The sequence below is a fragment of the Syngnathus leptorhynchus genome, chromosome 15 (assembly GCF_054491065.1).
Source record: "Syngnathus leptorhynchus isolate UIUO chromosome 15, UIUO_Slep, whole genome shotgun sequence".
In the NCBI taxonomy this organism is placed as follows: domain Eukaryota; kingdom Metazoa; phylum Chordata; class Actinopteri; order Syngnathiformes; family Syngnathidae; genus Syngnathus; species Syngnathus leptorhynchus.
In genome coordinates, this window is record NC_141209.1 from 3,779,380 (window position 1) to 3,798,368 (window position 18,989).

The window sequence follows — 18,989 nt, forward strand, 5'->3', positions numbered from 1 at the left end:
GCCAGGCTGTGCGAGTGTGTGTGCGCGTGTGTGTGTGTGTGTGACTCCCTCGAGTGCGTTGCCAGGCAACCGTAGCTGCATTAATATGCGGTGGGGGGGGCGGGGGGGTTTGAGGGAGTAAGAAAGCGAGGGAAAGGGAGTGAATAGGGGGATGCCTCTTGTCTGATAGCAGCGCAAGGTGACGGGTGCCCTTCGTGGCACTCCTGACTAAAGTCGCTTCAAAAAATAAGTTTGATCTGAAAAGTCATTCGCAAGGCAGGGCATGCAAACTATTTTATTTTTTATTTTTTTTGGCGAGTGTTTTGTTTGTTTGTCTGTTTGCAGAAGTGAGAGGAAAGACGGATGCCATAGCTCCACTCTCTCGCTCCCGCCCACATCAGCCCATCATCCAATCTTCAACTTGACAACATCCTTCCACCCAGACAAGAAGAAGACAAAGAATCTGCGCTTTCAAGCCACGGCAAGTTGAGAGATGAACATTCAAGTGGAGCACTCGGACGACAAGTGACCCCCGCCGGGTGATGCCGTCACTTTAGTTGTCTGTGTACTCCTGGGAAGCATCTACCTCCAGCATGTCCATGTTATTCCTGATATTTTGCAAGGTAAGCAAATTTAACAGTCTAAATGTATGTGTGACGTGTGGTTATGGCTACTTTGTAAAAGAAATATAGAGAGCAGACGGGAGGGGGGGGGTTGAATAATTAATGGAGATGGTCAGAAAAGGCGCTCCGGGTGGTACCAGTCATGTCATGCATGATCTTAACAAGTTGAAGTGGCTTTTAAGGAACGCCAACGCTGACTAATTGACGTCTGACCCTCGGCAACATGCTGGCTTCTTTTGAGTGGATTTATTCAGCCGTGCATTTTTCATTTTTTTCCGGCTTGACCTTTAGAAGCCTTTCGATTCAATACATCATGGCACACTTGTCAGACATTACATCATAGCGAGAGGTATTTCTAAAATTCTGGTTGCATGGACCCCTCCAGCGCCTTATTGCTACCCCCTGAAGCAACCAAAACTTTTTTTATTTTTTTATTTGACAAATCAGATTTTGGGGGAAAATTCTTAACTTTGGAAATGCTGAGACAGCATTAAATAACTAATACAGAGAAAATGCAGACTCCATACAGGGAGGTCGTGGCCGAGATTTGAACCCTGAACCTCAGTCGTGCTACCAACCCATCCTCTGTGCTGCCCAGATAAAATTAGGAAACCACATTGGCTAATTGAAACCTCTCTGCCCGTTTTCATTGCTATTAACTACTCATCTTCGCATAGTGTAAAAGAAGGTCATTACCTTTTAGTGATTCTCTAACTCGCACTACAAAAAAAAAAAAAAAAAAGTTAATAACTAGGGTGGGGTGAGAATGATACTAGTTGTCAATATCGATACTGGCTTTATTTTAAAATGGAAGCTCCTGATACCATACGTAAGGCACACAAAAAAAAATCTGACAAAGTCCTCCTGGGCAGTAGTTGGCGCTATACTGCATCAGTTTGAAACTTTAGCAATGTCTTTGTTCACAATTTTTTGTCAATCTATTAGGCTTCTTGATTGACAATTTTTGTGAGTTTAGAGTTTAGCCTGGGTTGTTAGTGGAAATATTCGCCTGCCTTTAATTCTAAATGTACTCTTGTTAGATAAGTTTGACATGATAACCTGTTTTGAGATATTTACAGTTTGAACAGCAAAGACAGGCAATCACTCACAATTTTCTGTAAACACAACAATGTCATTCCGTCAAAGACCGAAAAGAAACCGGATCGTCCTTCCAGTTGACAGCGCGAGACGCTTTCTAATCTTCGAGTGTATGACGGTGGGCGTGCACCTGCATGCGCATTCCGCCACGCCAAAAGCGAGCGTGCCTTGTCGGAGCGCGTTAGCATCTGGCGCCCTTGTTTGACATGTTGCCGATTATTCGCGTGGCAAATGGTTTCACTCTCCACTGATCTGCGGATGTTCGCTATTAGGCGCAAGCCGGCAGGAGTGTTGGGATTTGTTGTCTGGCATCACTTCTTCTGTCTGCCCTTTTTTTATTTTTTATATTTATATCTTGTGTTTTGTTTGTAAAGCCTGCGGGCTTGTTGCTGCGCAGGTGCGAGCCCGATCTCGCAGGGATAATAACTCAGGGAAAAAGAAAAAGGTTAGACTGCTGAGCGGCCTTGACAAGCACGGCCCGGATTTATCAGGCGTGAAAGTGTTCAAACGAGCTGATGACTAGCAGGAGCAATCAATAGCGAGAGATAACAGAATCATCTGTACTTCTTCCGGATGGGGGCAAAGTCAAATAACTAATCAATCGGAGCCATTGGGGAAGGGAAAATGATCTTTTCTCTGCTCATAGCAATAAACAAAAGAGTTTTTCCTATCAGGGGATAATAAGTTCATACTAAAATGTATTCACATATGATATCATTTTAGAAGGCCGCCATACGTGTTACACCTAGCGTCGCACTACAAGATTTTCAAATCCTGTCAAGAAGTTTATTTTGTGTCTACAAGCTTTTGCTGTCGCTAGTCGTCATGTGGAACCCACTGACCTGCAAAAAGAAAACGCGTTTCTCCTGAGAGCTTTTGGATGCCAGCTTGCACAAGCTGCTGCGCCTCTGGGTTATACCCAAAAAAATTAAACATACTACTGCTACTTACTGCAGGCTCCAAAAACTATACCCAACTAGTTGAAACTCGTTTTTAATGGCAACAGATGCAGGCGAATCCGATAACCTGCTATTTCCAACCATGAGACCACTTTGACCGACAGACAAAGACAATGAATGTTTCATCGCCATGCGCTTCGAATGAAGCAGATGGCTGATATTCTATTAAAGAACAAAAATGCCTCCACGTAATTTATTTTTGATGGGAAAATAATTCTCGCCGTCGTGAATAAAACACGATGGCAGCAACGCGGTGCAACGTGCGAGAAGCAAGATGACTGAAATTATTTATTTACTATTTACAGATTGGAGGGATATAGCGGTGTGGGGGCCCGGGTTTATTATTTCTGTTCAACGACAAAAAGAAAACAACTTATTTAATCCAAATGTAGCTTATTTACAGACTTAGTAGTGACTCTGCGACATGATTAGCTGAACTTGTAGCCCAAGCTTGTTGTTAGCTAGCTTTCTAGCTAGCTGGGAGACCCAACTTTCAAAAACGACTGTTTTCATTTGCAGAATATGTTGATTAAACTTCTGATTTGGGCACTTTCAAACTGCAAAGAATACCCCTCAACACTATTTCTATGTTCATTCCAGACAGGTGTGAGACGTAAACTCCAGATGCTTCCAGGGAAAATGGTCAACTCTGTCTACAGTGATGAGGAAAGGGGAAGCCAAGACAAAGAAAGCAAAGAGGAGACCATCTTGGCCATGTTGGGCATCATCGGGACTATTCTTAACTTACTGGTCATCATCTTTGTTTACATCTACACCACGCTGTAGAGGCGTTCGACATCAACAAGAGTCATGAAGACCGGAGGACAACAGAGGCGGACCAAAGACAGGAACGGGATCGAATGGGATCCAAGACCGTGCAGTGGATGTGCAAATCTGAATACTGGCTCGCTTGTACAGAACGCACGAGGCTCATGCTAACTTTAAAATGCAGCTGCCCTCTTCACATGGATCACAAAGGACTTCAAGGACTTTTGGAAAAAGCCTTTTATAAGACTGTACTGTACCTTCATAAATACGCATTTCAGACTTATTTCTGCGGAATGAACAATGTGAGTTTTTCTAGAGGTGTGTTTCTTAATAAAACTTGAGATCTGTTCAATTAAAGTTTCTTTATATTATTCTTCAGGAAAAATGTAAGTGTGGCTGGGGTGTGTGTAAAATTGGTGTCAGTTTAATGTGCTGAAATGATCAAAGGCCATTCCTTCTCTTTCAGATAGCAAACTACTTGAAGCCAAGTAGTCCAGCATTCATCAGATTCAATAATTGATTGAATTTTAATGTCAACAACCCAAATGCCCTGAAGCATTAAAGCCAACAAAATCAGATCATCTGATTTTGACAAGCGGAGGGGACAATGCATGAGTTTTTCATTCAAGTATTCTAGTCAACAACTAATTTACTGTCTAAGATTTTTTTAATTTATATAGCTATAAATCATCATCAAGACTACGTTGTGAAAAACCTCATGACTTCAAAAAGTGCCTGAGACCTTTTAGCGTCTCACTATCACCTTCTCGTGGAAGGAGGTAAAATTAGACCAAACGGGAAAGTGAAACGATACCTACTGGAAAAGCTGCATCCTCATCCGACCACCGTAGGGACTGCACGCCTCTAACGCGGATCAATGACGGATTCTGTTGGGAAAAAAAGGAAGGCCAATTAAGCACACAGAGAATCCCGAATGTATTCCTCATTATCGCCAGTGTTGATTACCTGTGATGAAGCTATCTTTCTGAAATGTATTGACACTATTCAGCTGTTGAAGTGTAATCTCAAATAACACTCCTTGACTTGTAACCTGCAAATGTAAGGTTTTTTTTTTTTTTCATACTGCAATCTTTTTGTAAAAGAAAACATCCAAGTAATAAAGTGATGTTGGTGTACAAGGATGGATCTTTGCTTGTTATGATTATTCATAAAACCTTGCAAGCCTTTCTCACTTTGACCAAAATAACACATGCGAATGTCACTTGTTGTCAAATGATAAAAAATAACCACCAGGAATGATTAATCAAATAATGCTTGGGCACCCCTGGCCACCCCTCACTGGTGTGAAAATATTCTAGCTACGCCCCTGTTACACAAACATTATTTTCTGTGTTTTCAAACTATTGGTGCATTGAAGAGAACCAAAATAATAATAATTCAAAGTGTGACGAGTATACAAGATGAGAAGATGGAGGAGGAAACCAGAGCTGAAAGACTTACAGCACATCCAGAGTGACGTATTTCTCTACTGAGCTGCAAATCCATCTGCAGGACGAAGCAGGATGGTGCGACAGCACTGAAACACAAACAGAATCTCTTTGAATAAATCTACTTTTTAACTTTTTATTATTTTTGTGTACTTTTTCACTTTAAGGACACACACTGTTTAAGTCAAAATCCTTCCTTGATCCTCTCTGTTAACACCTGATTTAATCCCTTTTGGTGGAGATTTTTTTTTTTTTTAACAGTGCAAATTAGCATCAAAAGGGTATTTGAGGCACCCCAGCTGCTTGAATTCCTGCATGCCCTTCAGCTGGCTTTAAACTCTGTTTCACCTGGACTCAGCAGGCGCACCCTTCAAAATCACTGTCAGCTACAACCCGCAGAATTCAAATGCGGATCAGCAACTCATTGTAAACACAATTTGGAATATTTATTGAAAAAAAAGACTCGTATCATGCTGCTATCATTTTTTTCATGGCTGATTATGTCGTGAAGGTCTTCATCTTTTTTTTTTTTTTATCAAACAGCAATTTGTATTACTTAATAGGATTTTAATTCAATTACATTTTTATTTAGTTACACTAATTTATTTAGGGACTTGTTAAATGGCCTTTTGTTTAATGGCCTATTAGTTTGCGACGCTGCATCGCACAAAGTTCAATGTTAGTCAAGAGTGTGGCGAACAATGTCATACAATGTAAAATTAATTAATTAATTAATTAATCTGTCAAAGTCACCAAGATGCTATTTCATTAATAGACAGTTTAATTAAATGGTTTTACATTTTAATTACATGCAATCCTTAGGCTAGCGACGTGACAATATTAATATTACAACAAAAAAAGGAAAAACATAAGCAAAGAAACTCAAAATCCTACCAAGTGCAGCTTTAAGCTACCAATTGGGCAAAAACTCAGCTCCTACAAAAAAAATAAAATCTCAGAAGTAGGTGAGGGGAAATGACAACAATGGCTGTCCACCTTTAGCTCGCCATCCCTCGTTTCTGTGGTGAAGATAAAAGTAATTGCTGCTGTCAAAATAAGTGAGGAGATGCTGACTGACTTCTGAGAAATAACAACCAGAGGCGAAGATGTAAAAGATTAATGAGCAGATGCCGTCAAGAACAAATCACTCACATAAAAGCTCCGTCAACACAAGCGGCATGACTGCCCACCGCTCCCCGCCCTCGGGCGTCAAAATGCCCGTTCGTCCGTCTACCTGTCATCTTTTCTGTGTTTGCGGCGCGACGTAGATATGACGATGGGACTCGGCGACACTTAATCAAATGTGAATACACCAGTGTCAAAACTAACAGACAATACAAACTTTACACAGAGCTGAGAAGTCCATTGAATTCCTTGGCTTACGAACGATGGGATGACAGAACATCCCAGGAGTGTTTACGTAATATTTAATTGATACTTTTTTCGCGATATTTTTGTTTGGTGGTGTGTCATAAGATTTTGCAAACTTGGCTCAATAAAGGTTTGGAAGACATTGTGCAATTGCCAGACGACTATTCCAGTGAGCGCCTCGCTTTTGGCCCAAAGTCATCTGAAAATGGACAGGGGGTACAATCAAGACAAGGCAGGGCGAGGTTCCAGGCAATCACGATCTTACATCGAGATCGGTGCTGGCCTGTGAAGTGACAGATGCCGAAAGGTCAGCCACGAAGAGTCCTCGATGGCATGCGATGCTAAAAGGCTGCCGTGACCTTCAGGCGGCAACGTTACCACAGGATGGAGAGTTATGATGGGAAGGGGGGAGTTAATGGCAACACGATGATTAGCAAGGTTTTGTATTCATGGCTTCATAATGGTGAAAGGTTGGAATTCATTGTCATTCCAGCCGAACCAGCCAATGCTGCCAAACAAGTCCTTCAAATACTAGTCAAGAGAAACTAACAATCAATACAGGTCACCGAAAAGTTACCAGTGGTAAACAACCCAGAAGGTTGTCAATTTTTTTTTTACCCAAATTGGCTTGATTTTGACAGTATAGCCAGCTAGCTAGCCATTTTTATCCAAATCAAAGCACTCCTGAGCTGATCCACAACACAAGTCCAGTGAGCAATGCCAGTTAATTGCCCTGCTGCACTTCTAAAATGTCACGCCGGCGCCTTTCCCTAGTGGACCTTTCCCCCATCTGCTAATAAACGTCCACCTTCGTCTCAGTCAGCACCGAGGCACGGTACCCTCATACGATGTCACACTGGCAAAAAATAATAATAATAATCCAGGTGTGACACACATTTGGCCAATGGCGTAATTAACTGCTCTTACTGAGATCTAATTGAGCTTGGGGGGAGTAATTTTTAATGTGACGGCTTGTTTAGTGCAGGTGCTAATCAGATACTGTAACTATCCAAGGGATTAACACGGTTGTAAATGGGGTTTACCACAGCCTAATTAACAACTACCGTGGTAATATATCCAAAGTATAATCAGAAGTGTAACCCTTTGCATTAATCAGCAAACCAAGAAGTTATTTAAGAAGTTACAGTGCACCTTTATATTCCTGAGTGTATGTGGGGGGGGTATGATTTTAATGCAGCAGCACCAGGACATTAATGAGAAGCACAGTATTGATTTTCAATGAAAACACTGCACGCCTTTGTTGTATTTTCTTAACCTTGCCGTCCCCTCAACTTGCGGCTGCCCGATTCAATTTTTCTCCACTGGATTGTTGCCCGACTCAAAGAGGGGTTTAATTTACTTTTAGCTGCTGCTGTAGCGAAAGGCATCTGTTGTTGCAGGAAAACAAAACCACTAAATACAAATTGTATTTAAAAATAAGAAAAAAAGACTACCAAAGCTGTACACACAATTTAGGGTATAATTTGGAACTGGAAGGGCTTTTTTTTTTTCCTACTGCAAAAAAATTGAGTTCGAATGACATAATACAGTCAAAAGAAATGCTTCGCTATGACTGCAATGAGTTTTGGTGTAATGATTCTTCTCCCTGACATCTGGTTTCAAATATTCCCCCTTTATGTGGATGTCAAAGAAATGAAGACTACATACTGTAGACGTCTCTTTGCAGGCGGGCAGTGCCGAGGTGTTCAATGTGAGCAGATAATAGAGGTGAGCCTCCTCCATACCTCGGATACTGCCCACGCCATCGCTCTCTCTAGGAAACACGCAGACAAGCGCACACACAGACTGTGCTCTCTGTCGAGTTGTCTCTTGGCTGTCATGAAAGCATTTTGTGATCTCGTCTTCCAATCAAGAATGCCAAAACAAAGGCAGTTTATTTTAAGGGGGGCTTGATTCTATTCAGTGGGATTCGATTGAATATGGTAGCGCCAAGTTCTAGAGGCAATGAGTTGAATGAACTTGTCAAAAGGCTAATGTGGCACTCCCTTTAACGATATATATATCTCGCATGTCGATATATTTTCAAAGTGGAATAATTCCGTTTGGTTCAATCCACTCGCATCACCTTAATTAAATCAAAATCGATATCACGCTCGTTCGAGACGTCAATGGTGACAAAACAACAGTGTGGTAATTACGGGAGCATAATTGGTCGACATTGATAGACACGTAGGAGAAGCTAATTACATAGAGCCGTCCGACACATTTGGAAGCTGACAAACAGGCTCAGGTATAATACGCGGATTGATTAGCAGCCACTTTTCCTTCCAACTCTCACAATGAAGCCTCTCGCCTGGTAAGTAATTAGGAAGTGAGCACATGCTGCTATCGAGCAGCTCGCAGAGGCTGAGGGGAGCACTAATTGTTTTCTGTTGATTGCTCGGCCATTTTGTCTGGAAAGGATGACACTTAACCGTGCTGGTGAGAGTGTGGTTTACACAAGAGGGTGAAATTATTAGAAATACTGGAGAGCTTTGTGATACGAGCGATGCAACTCAAGAATTTTGTCTCACACGCTAACAGAGAATGCAAAACACCATAGACAAGCTAATAAATAGCATTGATGTTAGCAACAGTTGAGCATCTCATGTAAACAGATATACTCTATACTGGTGTGCATATATTCTTAGTTTCTTATGTTGATGATTGTTGCTTTAGATAGATATGAAATAATATAATATATATAAAATGTCTATTTAAATGCCTATTTAAATGAAACTAACTTGAATATCAATCATGTCATGTTTGGTGTTCAACCGAAGTTAAATTATACTGAGCAATGGTGCCACCTGCTGTTTTTTAATATCATCACACTATAGAAATTTGGACCCTCTCCCAAAAAACGCCGTCTACCTGGAATAGTTTAATCCAGATCAAATCAATTTGAAACGTTAGGCTCTATCTGACCTGTTTATAAAAAGCCTTCAAGAGCAGAATATAAATGAATCGTATCATCTAAACACATTTACTAAGTCCTAATGGAATGACAAGAATTCTTTGTTCCAGATGTTTAGTGTGATCTTAATTCTTTGACGTCACAGCCACACCGTAGAACTGGTGAGACAATACATATATAAACTTAGCTTTACAAAACATACACATCAAATACATACCACTTTGGCCTGCCAGTGAACAACCGGGTACTTTACTTAACCTATTCAATTAACGTCGCGATGACGTGTCAAAGGTCGGCCATTAACTAGCGTTCTGTTGCATTATGTCACCTTCCCGCTTCTTTTTCAGAAACAGGAAGTGCACTCGAAATTGGATTTACTTTTGGTTTCTATTGTAACTCAATACCAATAAGACACCGCCACAAACTATGTACAAACAACAAGAAATACAAATTAATTCACGCAAAAATAATTAGCACACAATGCAAAACCCGAACCATCGCCAGAGCCTCAACAGGTCTGCCCAGCGGCGAAAGACACAACTGCGTGCCGACATCACAGTTACAGAATGCTTCTGCTATTCGACTTGCATACAATAACAATGACAACATGCTTTGTGGGAAAACCTGGACTGGTCACCATTTGTGGCCTAAAAACAAATCACAGAAATCCATGTGAGTGGTGAATGGAGCTCTTACTTGTCAATGTAGTAACTCCTCTTCTTCTCTGCAGGAAGTAGAGTGAAGCTGTCCAAAAAAGAAAAAAAATGCCACAGTTATGCAGTATACTGGGCTGTGGTGTTCATCTTTTTCCAAAGACTCCTCCCCACTCGTCTGGAAGCTGTTGACATTTTGTCCAGATGTGTGCCTCATCTCTTTATAATAAGTCACACTTGAACACGGGGGAGAGTGGAAACAACACAACTTAGAAAGGAGGTAGCAAAACTGGAGACTATGAACCGAGCTAGCAGGGGAACGAGCTCTCACTAACTAGCTCGTTTACCTGCCGGTTGATTAGTAGTACCTGTGGCTAAAGCTAAAATTTGGCTGGGATTCTAATTCTGGACCTGGAGTTTTCTTTTTTTTGCCACATGCGAGTTCAAGCGATTGCAAATAACCTCCAACACTAATAATAATTAACGTATCTCTGACTTTTTTTTAATGCAGATTTTGCATCGAATTTGACATTTCCACTGCTTCATGTTTTCCACCCGACACAATGTTGCCAAACAAGTGCGTAAGACCTTACCATCCAATGACATTTTGGGTCAGAATTCCTTTCCTCGAATGCTTCCCACTCCACAATTTGGGAAGATTTGAAAAGGTTGCGCAGGTGTCTTTGACTTGGTCCCGGTCCAGAATACTCACGCATGGGTGCTTGCACAAAGGCAACACAGGGACCCTGCTAATGAAACATAGCAAACATCTTTGACTTGGAGAGGATTGGGCAAGGGGGTGGGGGGGGGGGGGGGGTTTACTTGGCCAAGCTTATGCCCCCGTTGTGTCTTTTGTATATGCAAGTGGACCAGGAACGCGCCTGCGTGCACGCACGCACACACACAAAACTTCATAATGAATCTGCTGTCAGTAAGGAATGTTACTACTTTCTCTAAAAAAAAAGAAGAAAAAAAGTGGATGAGGGTAGAAGGAGATCACAATTGACCTCACTAAAGTCTTATTAGCTGATCACAGGCTGGCGAAGGGCTTCTCTTTGCAGATGATCTGATGCTTTATAAATCACCCCGACTGTTTTATTGGTATAGGGTGATGTAATGGCCCCTGCTTGATACCGCAAAAGCAGACGTCCTCAGACACCTTTTACAACAAACCCGGACGAAAATTTATATTATTTCGCACAATAGTATTAAAAAAATATATTACTTTTTCGCATATTACATTTTCATTTATATCTATATAAAAGTTGAAATTAGTTTTCACAAAATTGTCACTATGACCTATATCTCAAAATATCGTTTTTAAAAAAAAATGTTTTAATTTGTTTTTCTTACTATTGAGTTTTTTTGCTACCATGAGAGAGGGGGGGAAAAAAAGCTGGAAAGCTCAAGGATGCATGTTTGTCCTTTTATGAGAAGGCGGAGTGTTTTTCCCCCCATGTGCTGCTGTGTCCAAGTGGTGTTATGTAACCAAGCCGCTGCTTCACATCCTTATGAGGAGCTCCGTTTGGGTCTTAAGGACATGCGCTTAACAAAGTGACTTTAAAGTCAAAACAGAAGCGGACTTGTTACTTTTGTGTGATATTTTAACTTTAACTGCGACTCTCGAGGTGACTTTAAGATGACTTGTGTAGTTTAACTTCGAGATGGGCAGCGGATCGAGCCGCGGAACTAAAGTGGCACCTGCGGGGCTCGGCGATGGCAAGCCTGCAAAGAAAGTCTCTTCTTCGGACGCTCCCTCCAAAAAAGACGCTTTCGACGCCTTGAGGGTCCATGCACGCCGCCGATCACCGATGGACTGCCACAGCGCTGGCCACGACTCGCAGCTCTCTGGAGACGACGACGATGCAGACGCCGAGCTGGACAGCTACGGCGAGGCGGAGGAGGCGGTTCGCCAGAGAGGGAAGAAGAACCAGGCGGCGTCCAAGAAGGCGTTCACGAGGTCCAGGACATACGGATTGTGTCACTTCAGTAGCGGGGATGAAGACGAGCAGCAGCAGGGGGCGTCTTCTGCCTCTTCTTCCTCCTCCGGGCTCGGTGGGACACAGGGGCCACAAGGCTCCCGGGGAGCAGGCAACAACCAGAGGGGACATGATGCCTTCGCACCTCCGCCTCATGTAAGGACGGCTTCATGAATTATTTCTTTATAACTCCTGCAGTGCAATATTGGCCAGTATGTTTATATATTTTGAATAGTTGCAGCTAATTAAAAACTTTTTGTTTGTTTCTGTTAACATTTGAGAAATATTGGACATTTAACTGCAATGATGTATTTGCATGGCTGGAAGATCATAGCACAGAATGTAAACAATTCTGTTTGCGTCTCTTGGTCAGTGTTCTCCTCAAGCCTTCTTGACCACAGGACCAAGAGAAGATGTTGTTCCCTTATCCCCAACACAGACGTAAGTTGAATACTCACATCTTGGTGACGAAAAACGTCACTTGGGTCGCTCTACTGCATCCTCCTTGACTGACACTGACTCTTATTTATCCCCTCTCATCAGCACTTTTGGCCATAACACGCCCCACCTCGCCACACCAGTCATCCTTTATGACGGCTCAGAAGAAGAACTGATGGACATCATTGAGAGGGAATTTAGTTGACCCCTCCTTTCTACGTAACGCTAAGTTCATTGTGTTTGTTGTTTGTTTGCACAGGAACGTGTGTAGCCAATTCGTATTGTACTGGTTCTCCTTATTTTTGTGTGCTTTTGGAATCTGGAGCGTTAATGTTTAACCTTTGTGTTGGGAATAAAAAGATGGTATGTATTTGTTTTAGGTCAAGCAGCACCAAAGGAAGGCGTATGCTGCTGCTGCTGCTTGCCATGTTTATTTAAGGTTTCCTTCCTGACCACAGCTAAAGCAGAACTTCTCCACCCTTTCAAGAAAGGAATGTGTGCCAAAATTTCTCATTATTGGAACCAATTGCATCTCTTTTAATCATGGAGCTCTGCTACCATCTAGTGGAAACATAATCTTAAAATTAACCAATGAGTTGTTAACGACCGGTGAGTTTTCACCAGAACGAGACTGTCGACCATTTTGTCACGTGCTATTTAATCACCACAATGAGCAGGCGAACGGCGCCGTAAGATTTTCACATTTGTACAATAAAAATATAATTCTCAACATGTATTTAAAACATAAGACATATTTGCTCTCAAGGTTCAGCGTTAAGAATAAACCACAGTACCGTGTGAGGAAAAATAAAATTAAAAATAAACTGTATTACAGTTGGCATTTACAGAACTTGCGTGTGTTGTTTCTTTGAAGGCCTGTAGAAAGACATTCTCTTCTGTACCTCTGCGCACAATTTGGGAGGAAGAAGTGGAAGCTGCTTTCGGAGCACCTCATTCTCGCTTGCCTCCTTTGCGATGTAGTCCTCGCAAATCCTGTAGGAAGCATACAAAGGTTCAGCAGCAAGTGGCAAAAAAAAGAAAAACTTGCACGTCAAGGTAACAAGAGGATTTACCTGAAGAGTGGGTAAGGCGCCATCTGGAAGACGAGTGCATCATTGCAGTGTCCCTGTAGACAGCAACAGTGGCTTTTTATTTCGTTTTACTAAGCAACATGAAAAGATGGTACTCACAGTGTCAAAAAGGAGGATGTAATCACAGCTGCCTCCAAACACAATCACATCAGAGTCCTTGCCGGGACAAGCCGTGTGCCACAACCTGAATTTGTGCAGAAGACAAATATGGACGAAACTCCCCAAAGATAACATTTGTTAAGTCTGCTTAAGGCAACTCTTAATACACCTTGGCTTGTTCTTAAAAGGATGCTGAACTTCTCTCCATCTCTTTGTCGGCATATCAAAGAGCCAGGCGTCACCTGGCAATGCAGACATACAAATGAATAGGAATCAATAAAAAAAAGACCCACAAAGTGTGACAAAAAGTTCTTACTCATAGGTTTGCAATCCACGCTGAGACCTCCAAATAAAAACAAAGTGTTGTCAGACGCCGCTGTGAGCGAATGCCATGACCTGCCAACTGGAACGCTGGATACGGGAACTCTGGAGATAATTTATTTAGAAGACTGTGACTCCGATCAAGAGTGACACACGTTGCAGTGACTTACATTTCTGACCACGTCCACGAGTCAAAGTCTAAGCAGTGAATGTCATTCGTTCGGGTTTCCTGCATTCATAAAAATTGAGATTAACTCCCTAGGTGACACACTTGCAGAAAACCGTCTCTCACCTTTACTCGTCCGCCACAAATGTATCCCCGATTTCCGAGCATGGTACAGGCCTGGGCGGCTCGGGGGGCTGGAGCGCGGGCGTGTGTTTGAGGGCGAGTCCAACTGGATTGTGTGGGGTCAAATATGTGAACCTCATTATTCCAACCCCACACAATGTCCTAAAACCAAAACAAACAAACAAAATATTTGATGGAGTGTCAAACATGAACCAAACCGTCAAGTCTGAAAATTACCTCCGACAAATCATCTACAATGAAGCTCCTGTTTCTTCTATCAACCTCTGCCAGCAATTTGTGACCATAGCCTCCAAAGTAGATTATCCTAAAGTACATGAAGCAGGATGAAGGAAAACATTTAAATATCTGAGATGAAGAAGTCGTGTATATTTACTGTCCTCACCTTCTTTTGTAAACCCAGCAAGACAGTTTGTCTCTTGGCGATGGCGCCGAACCGACGCGGTGCTCCACTTTGGTCCATGCGTAATGATCGCCTGCCAGGTTGACGCGATAGATCTGTTGCAAATGAACACGAGTTTGATTGTGATTAATTCTGAGCACAGTATAAAATCCCAATTATAAGGGTGTGTACATGTGCAATCATATTTTTTCGTTTATTAATTTCCAGACCCCTCTACCTCAGAAAATATTGGTGACATCTAGTTTTTATGTTAAATCTCACCTGATTGGTCTGGCCATTGTCATCACAACCTCCAAATATATACATGTGATCATTTAGGGAACAGCTGCAGGCACCTGACATGGATGGTGGGACTTCCCCTGTCATATGGAACACTTGCCTTTGAGAAGGGAGAAAAACATTTAAAAAAACAACACCCATTGAAAAGAAAAAAATAAAGCCTGTCATTTTGAGAACACTTAATGCTCACATTTTCTTTTTATCCTGTAATAAATTACATTTAATATTTCAAACCGAATTAAGTTTTCCCAAGCATTCAACTTTTGTGCAATTCATTTGAATTGTTTCATTTTAGTAGCTTTGTATTTTCTTATGTTACCACAGTGATACTGTTCAACCTGTAGATAATATTACAATGGCTTATGATGATATTACATTGTGTGGTTTTATATATTAATATTCTTACCATTCTCCTTGCACGAGATCGTACACCCAGAATTCATCATTGGGTAGGAACACTTCGTCCTCATCAACAGACTGTGGAGAGCAACAGGAATATATCAGTGGAAGAAGAACAATGGGAGGAAAGTGCTTATGTTAGTTACCATGTAGCCTCCCCACACATAAAGCAGGTTGCCCTCCACCACCGCCGTGTGGCCGCTGCGCTCTCGGGCTACCAGTTCCGAGCGTCTCTCGAACAGCGACAATTCCATGACAGCCGGGCGGCTACATATAAACACCAACCGGGAGTCAGTAAAAATGTTCAATTCAGGAAAAAATCTGCTCGGGTTGAGATTGCAAAACTAACAAATACACCTCCATCTTGTTTTGGTCGCTCAAGTTCACATACAAATACAAGCAAAAATGGCTAACAGTAGGAAAAAATAATAGCAGTTAATTTGAAGAGGTTTGCACAATACAATTCAAAGTCAGTATATAAACTTACTGTTTCTTCTCATGTTATTGAAGCCGGGATGACTCGAAAACGTAACATGTCATCGACTGCAGGGATCCCTAATCCTCTTCCGTAGATCCCTGACACATACCTGCGTGAAAAAAACGGCCCCAAAATAATACGCCATATCCAGTGCGAGTCTTTTCAAATTAATTCTACACATCCGGGATGCTTTTTTTTTTTCAAAATAAAATATATTTTGTCGCACATGCGCGAAATAGTCACCAGTGGAGGTTGAAGTCTTTCCTTGTGGGCGCTTGTGCACTAAATACAAATGGAACAGATTAATGTAATCCGAAACAGAGGGAGGGCGTACTTTGGGAGATAGGAAGCCATGCAGCTTTAATCACATTGTTTTGCTTATTAAAGGGAGCCGAGACAAAATGCGGGAATACATTATTTCCAATGGACAGGATATTTTTTTTGAGTCCATAGATACAGTTTTGCATGTGTGCATCTGCAGATAGACCAGTTGCTGTTTGCCAGTGATGATTGCACATGTAGGATTAGTTTGGAGTGAGTGATTATCTTGTGGACTCAAACCAATCTTCCTTCCCAAAAAGTAGGCATTATACCAAATATACCAACAGCAGCTGTGTAACTTCATCCCTAAAAGTTTAGTAAAAGCCGATTTTAAAACATTGCTTTGGACCTCAATTACTTTTTGTAGCTCTGTGTGGTGTGGGTTAGGGTTAGGGTTAGGGTTAGGTGTGGGCATTGTGGAATGTTTTATTGCTGGGGCGAGAAAGTTATAGGCTCTGGAGAAATGTTTTGTCTTAAATTAAAAAGAAAGAGAAAAGTCATTTTGATGTAACCGAGAGGGGGATTAAATAAATCATCTGCTTAAAAAAACATTCAAGGTGAAAAAGCAAGTGAAGGCAGCACAGTGGCCATCCAGCCAATCAGGAGCGAGCAGGCTTGGTGAGCCAACCAGCCAATCAGCTTCGAGGAGGCTGTGATCCCCCCTCCCCTTTTTTAGACAGAGAAGCTCGCATCCTTCATCACTGATGAATGGAGCTGCACCAGGGACGCATCGCTATCGGAGGTGACTCGCCGGCAGCCATGAAGAGACGACAGAGGTCCCCTCAGGATGAAGACCCCGACGAGGACATCCTACAGCTGCGTCCATCCTCTCCTCCATCCTCTTCCTCCTCCTCCCACTCCCCTCTTTCAGCCATGCCTGCCTCTGCGTCCGCCCTCCTGGCTTTGGCATCGCCGGCCACCCGTCGCTCCATCTCCATGGGTGACTTCCGGAGGGTGACGGGCGCCATGCTTGGCGCCTCGGAACCGGGGTCCGCCTCGGCCACGGCGCCGTCCTCCAAGCTAGTGACACCGAGCTCCAGCATGGAGTTCGAAGCTGCTCGCCGGCGCCTCCTGGAGGTGGAGGAGCGCCAGCGGGTCGTACGAGAGATGGAGAGGCGACTAGAGGAGCTGCGGGAGGTGTTTGTGCACTCCGAGCAGGAAGTGGTGGTACACGGGGAGCGGCTGGCCAGGATATCGGGTGCCGCCCAGCAAAGTGAGATCTACGTGGCCGAGGGCAACCAGCGACTTAAGAAGGGACTGAAGTTCAAGAAGCACCGGCCCACCATTGTGTTCTCCTCCATGCTGGGACTCCGAACATGCCTGCCTTGGCCCGTGAAGCTCAAGTAGGGCAAAAGATAATGACCTACCGCCATCTACGCTTGTTTGCGCTCGTAACCTGAGGCTGGTCCTTTGGGTTGTTGGAGTGCCTGCACAAAAGGACTCAGGAGCCCATCAATCCAAGTGATGCTCTTCCTCGTTGTCATGGAAACCTTGCTGCTTTTTTTCCCCAACACTGACGAGAGAATGGGTAGCGATGCATGGTGCTGCATGGATGAGTCACGTATGACAGGATTCACAACAGCTGAGTATAGAGTTAGATTGCATTTAGTTGATGTATATTCCAGAGTCATTTGCGGTAGGTGAAAAAAGACACAATATCGAGAGACCATAGAGTAAGGAGATATTTATATATATAGGAGGCTATGCGTACTTGCTTGTCGCCCCTGACCACAATCTAGTGGGGGTTCACTGTACAGGAACTCAAGATAGGTTAAAAAGTAGACCTGGCAACACAGAGATAAAAGATGTGCCTTGACGTCTCTGATTCATCATTGTGGAGGGGGAGGAGGAGGAGACGCGACATCCTGACGCGACTCCACCTGTGGCCTCCAGTCTCCTTGGCAACCACTGTTTGCTCTTCAAGCTTGTCTCCACACAGCCGCACAAAATGTATCTGGCTAAAGACGCTTTGGGATTTGGTTGACATAAAAAAATATATATTTAGCAATGTTGTAGTGCAATTTGCATGCTTCACAAAGATTCTAGACACATCATTAGGTACACCCATCTGATATACAAACAAGATGCCCATAAAAATTCGCAAATAATCCAATCAATAAATAATACTATATCATCATCTTAGTTGCACAATTCATATCCAGACGAACTGTAAGTGATTTTGTGGACATTCTTTTTTGCAAAATGAATACTCCATTTTGTATCTAGTCATATGGTTGCAGGTGTATCTAATGTTGTGGCCGGCGAGTATGCACACGAAACAGAGCATACACGCCAGGGACGTCTATTCCTGGAATTCAAAGGTCAAGGCTGAGCATCCTCTCAGCTCGGCTTTCAAGAGAATTCAATCTGTGAGTGCAGGAGCGGGAAACTGGACATTATTAGATCAATATTTTAGAACCATCCTTCACACAAATTAAATAAAAAATTTAAAAAACCTCAAATCCAGTTAACGCAGAATGCTTAGTCAGCATTTTCTCAAATTAGAAACAAAACTGTCAAAGAACACATTTGATTTTTTTTGTATCAACTCTTCAAAAGGGCTGGAAGGATTGTGACGAGACGAGCTAGGCGGAGACCGACGGTTCTCATCTTTCACATCAATAGCCATAACGACATTACGATTGACAAAAATCTCTCTTAGCATTCCACTCTGCCAAGGGAGCGCTTCTTCTTATTAGCGAGGAGCTAACTCAGATTAGGCCTTATATATGTATGTACAGTGTATAGCTCAAACTATAATGTTGTATATCTAGCTTCTCATCTGCCTTCTTCAATGTCTGTGCATCGGCAATGATAAATCTGCTGACAAAGTTAGTCGGGGTACCGCATTCAAATCGGATCCTCTACTTTTAGGACAATGTTTCCCAAAGAGCTCTAGAATGAATGTACTGTATTCTTTCAAAAGTGTGTGTTTTTTTTTTTTTTTTTTTTTTTTAAACTAAATATATTGTTTGCAATTCTATTTTATTTGGCCCTCTGGTTGGCAAGATTTTATTATATTGGGAGAACAATAATATAGAGATTCTGTTAAACAATA

At 42.4% G+C, this 18,989-nt stretch overlaps 5 protein-coding genes across 6 annotated transcripts in view; 3 read left to right on the forward strand and 2 right to left on the reverse strand.

The window, feature by feature from the left end:
* LOC147045172 (uncharacterized protein C14orf132) overlaps positions 1 to 4,307 on the reverse strand; it is a 36,233-nt gene extending 31,926 nt beyond the window's left edge. Inside the window, exon 1 of the mRNA XM_085932452.1 lies at positions 4,246 to 4,307. The gene's annotated coding sequence lies outside the window, so the exon portion shown is untranslated. The remainder of the gene's footprint in view (positions 1 to 4,245) is intronic.
* On the forward strand, positions 573 to 3,445 carry tunar (TCL1 upstream neural differentiation-associated RNA). Its single transcript, XM_085932724.1, has 2 exons — positions 573 to 602; positions 3,260 to 3,445. Exons 1-2 carry the CDS (start codon positions 573 to 575, stop codon positions 3,443 to 3,445), a joined length of 216 nt encoding a protein of 71 aa, XP_085788850.1.
* A 6,996-nt stretch (positions 4,308 to 11,303) lies between the features above and the next one.
* LOC147045174 (uncharacterized) lies at positions 11,304 to 13,075 on the forward strand. The gene is made up of 3 exons (XM_085931541.1): positions 11,304 to 11,951; positions 12,169 to 12,236; positions 12,339 to 13,075. The coding sequence occupies exons 1-3, from the start codon at positions 11,481 to 11,483 to the stop codon at positions 12,436 to 12,438; spliced, it is 639 nt and encodes a 212-aa protein (XP_085787667.1). The 5' UTR covers positions 11,304 to 11,480; the 3' UTR covers positions 12,439 to 13,075.
* LOC147045175 (kelch domain-containing protein 1) lies at positions 12,635 to 15,735 on the reverse strand. Of its 2 annotated transcripts, none has more exons than XM_085931539.1 (13): positions 15,620 to 15,735; positions 15,279 to 15,399; positions 15,140 to 15,210; positions 14,716 to 14,833; positions 14,437 to 14,549; positions 14,271 to 14,358; positions 14,037 to 14,195; positions 13,915 to 13,973; positions 13,740 to 13,849; positions 13,593 to 13,665; positions 13,424 to 13,508; positions 13,307 to 13,359; positions 12,635 to 13,226 (listed from the first exon to the last, which is right to left on the reverse strand). In XM_085931539.1, the coding sequence occupies exons 2-13, from the start codon at positions 15,384 to 15,386 to the stop codon at positions 13,076 to 13,078; spliced, it is 1,188 nt and encodes a 395-aa protein (XP_085787665.1). In that variant the 5' UTR covers positions 15,387 to 15,399; positions 15,620 to 15,735; the 3' UTR covers positions 12,635 to 13,075. The 2 variants fall into 2 exon arrangements, with proteins under 2 accessions (XP_085787665.1, XP_085787666.1); XM_085931540.1 differs by having other exon boundaries at positions 13,079 to 13,226; positions 13,307 to 13,378.
* A 595-nt stretch (positions 15,736 to 16,330) lies between these two features.
* LOC147045176 (uncharacterized) lies at positions 16,331 to 17,623 on the forward strand. Its single transcript, XM_085931543.1, has one exon. It carries the CDS (start codon positions 16,640 to 16,642, stop codon positions 17,276 to 17,278), a length of 639 nt encoding a protein of 212 aa, XP_085787669.1. The 5' UTR covers positions 16,331 to 16,639; the 3' UTR covers positions 17,279 to 17,623.
* Positions 17,624 to 18,989: the final 1,366 nt, after the last annotated feature.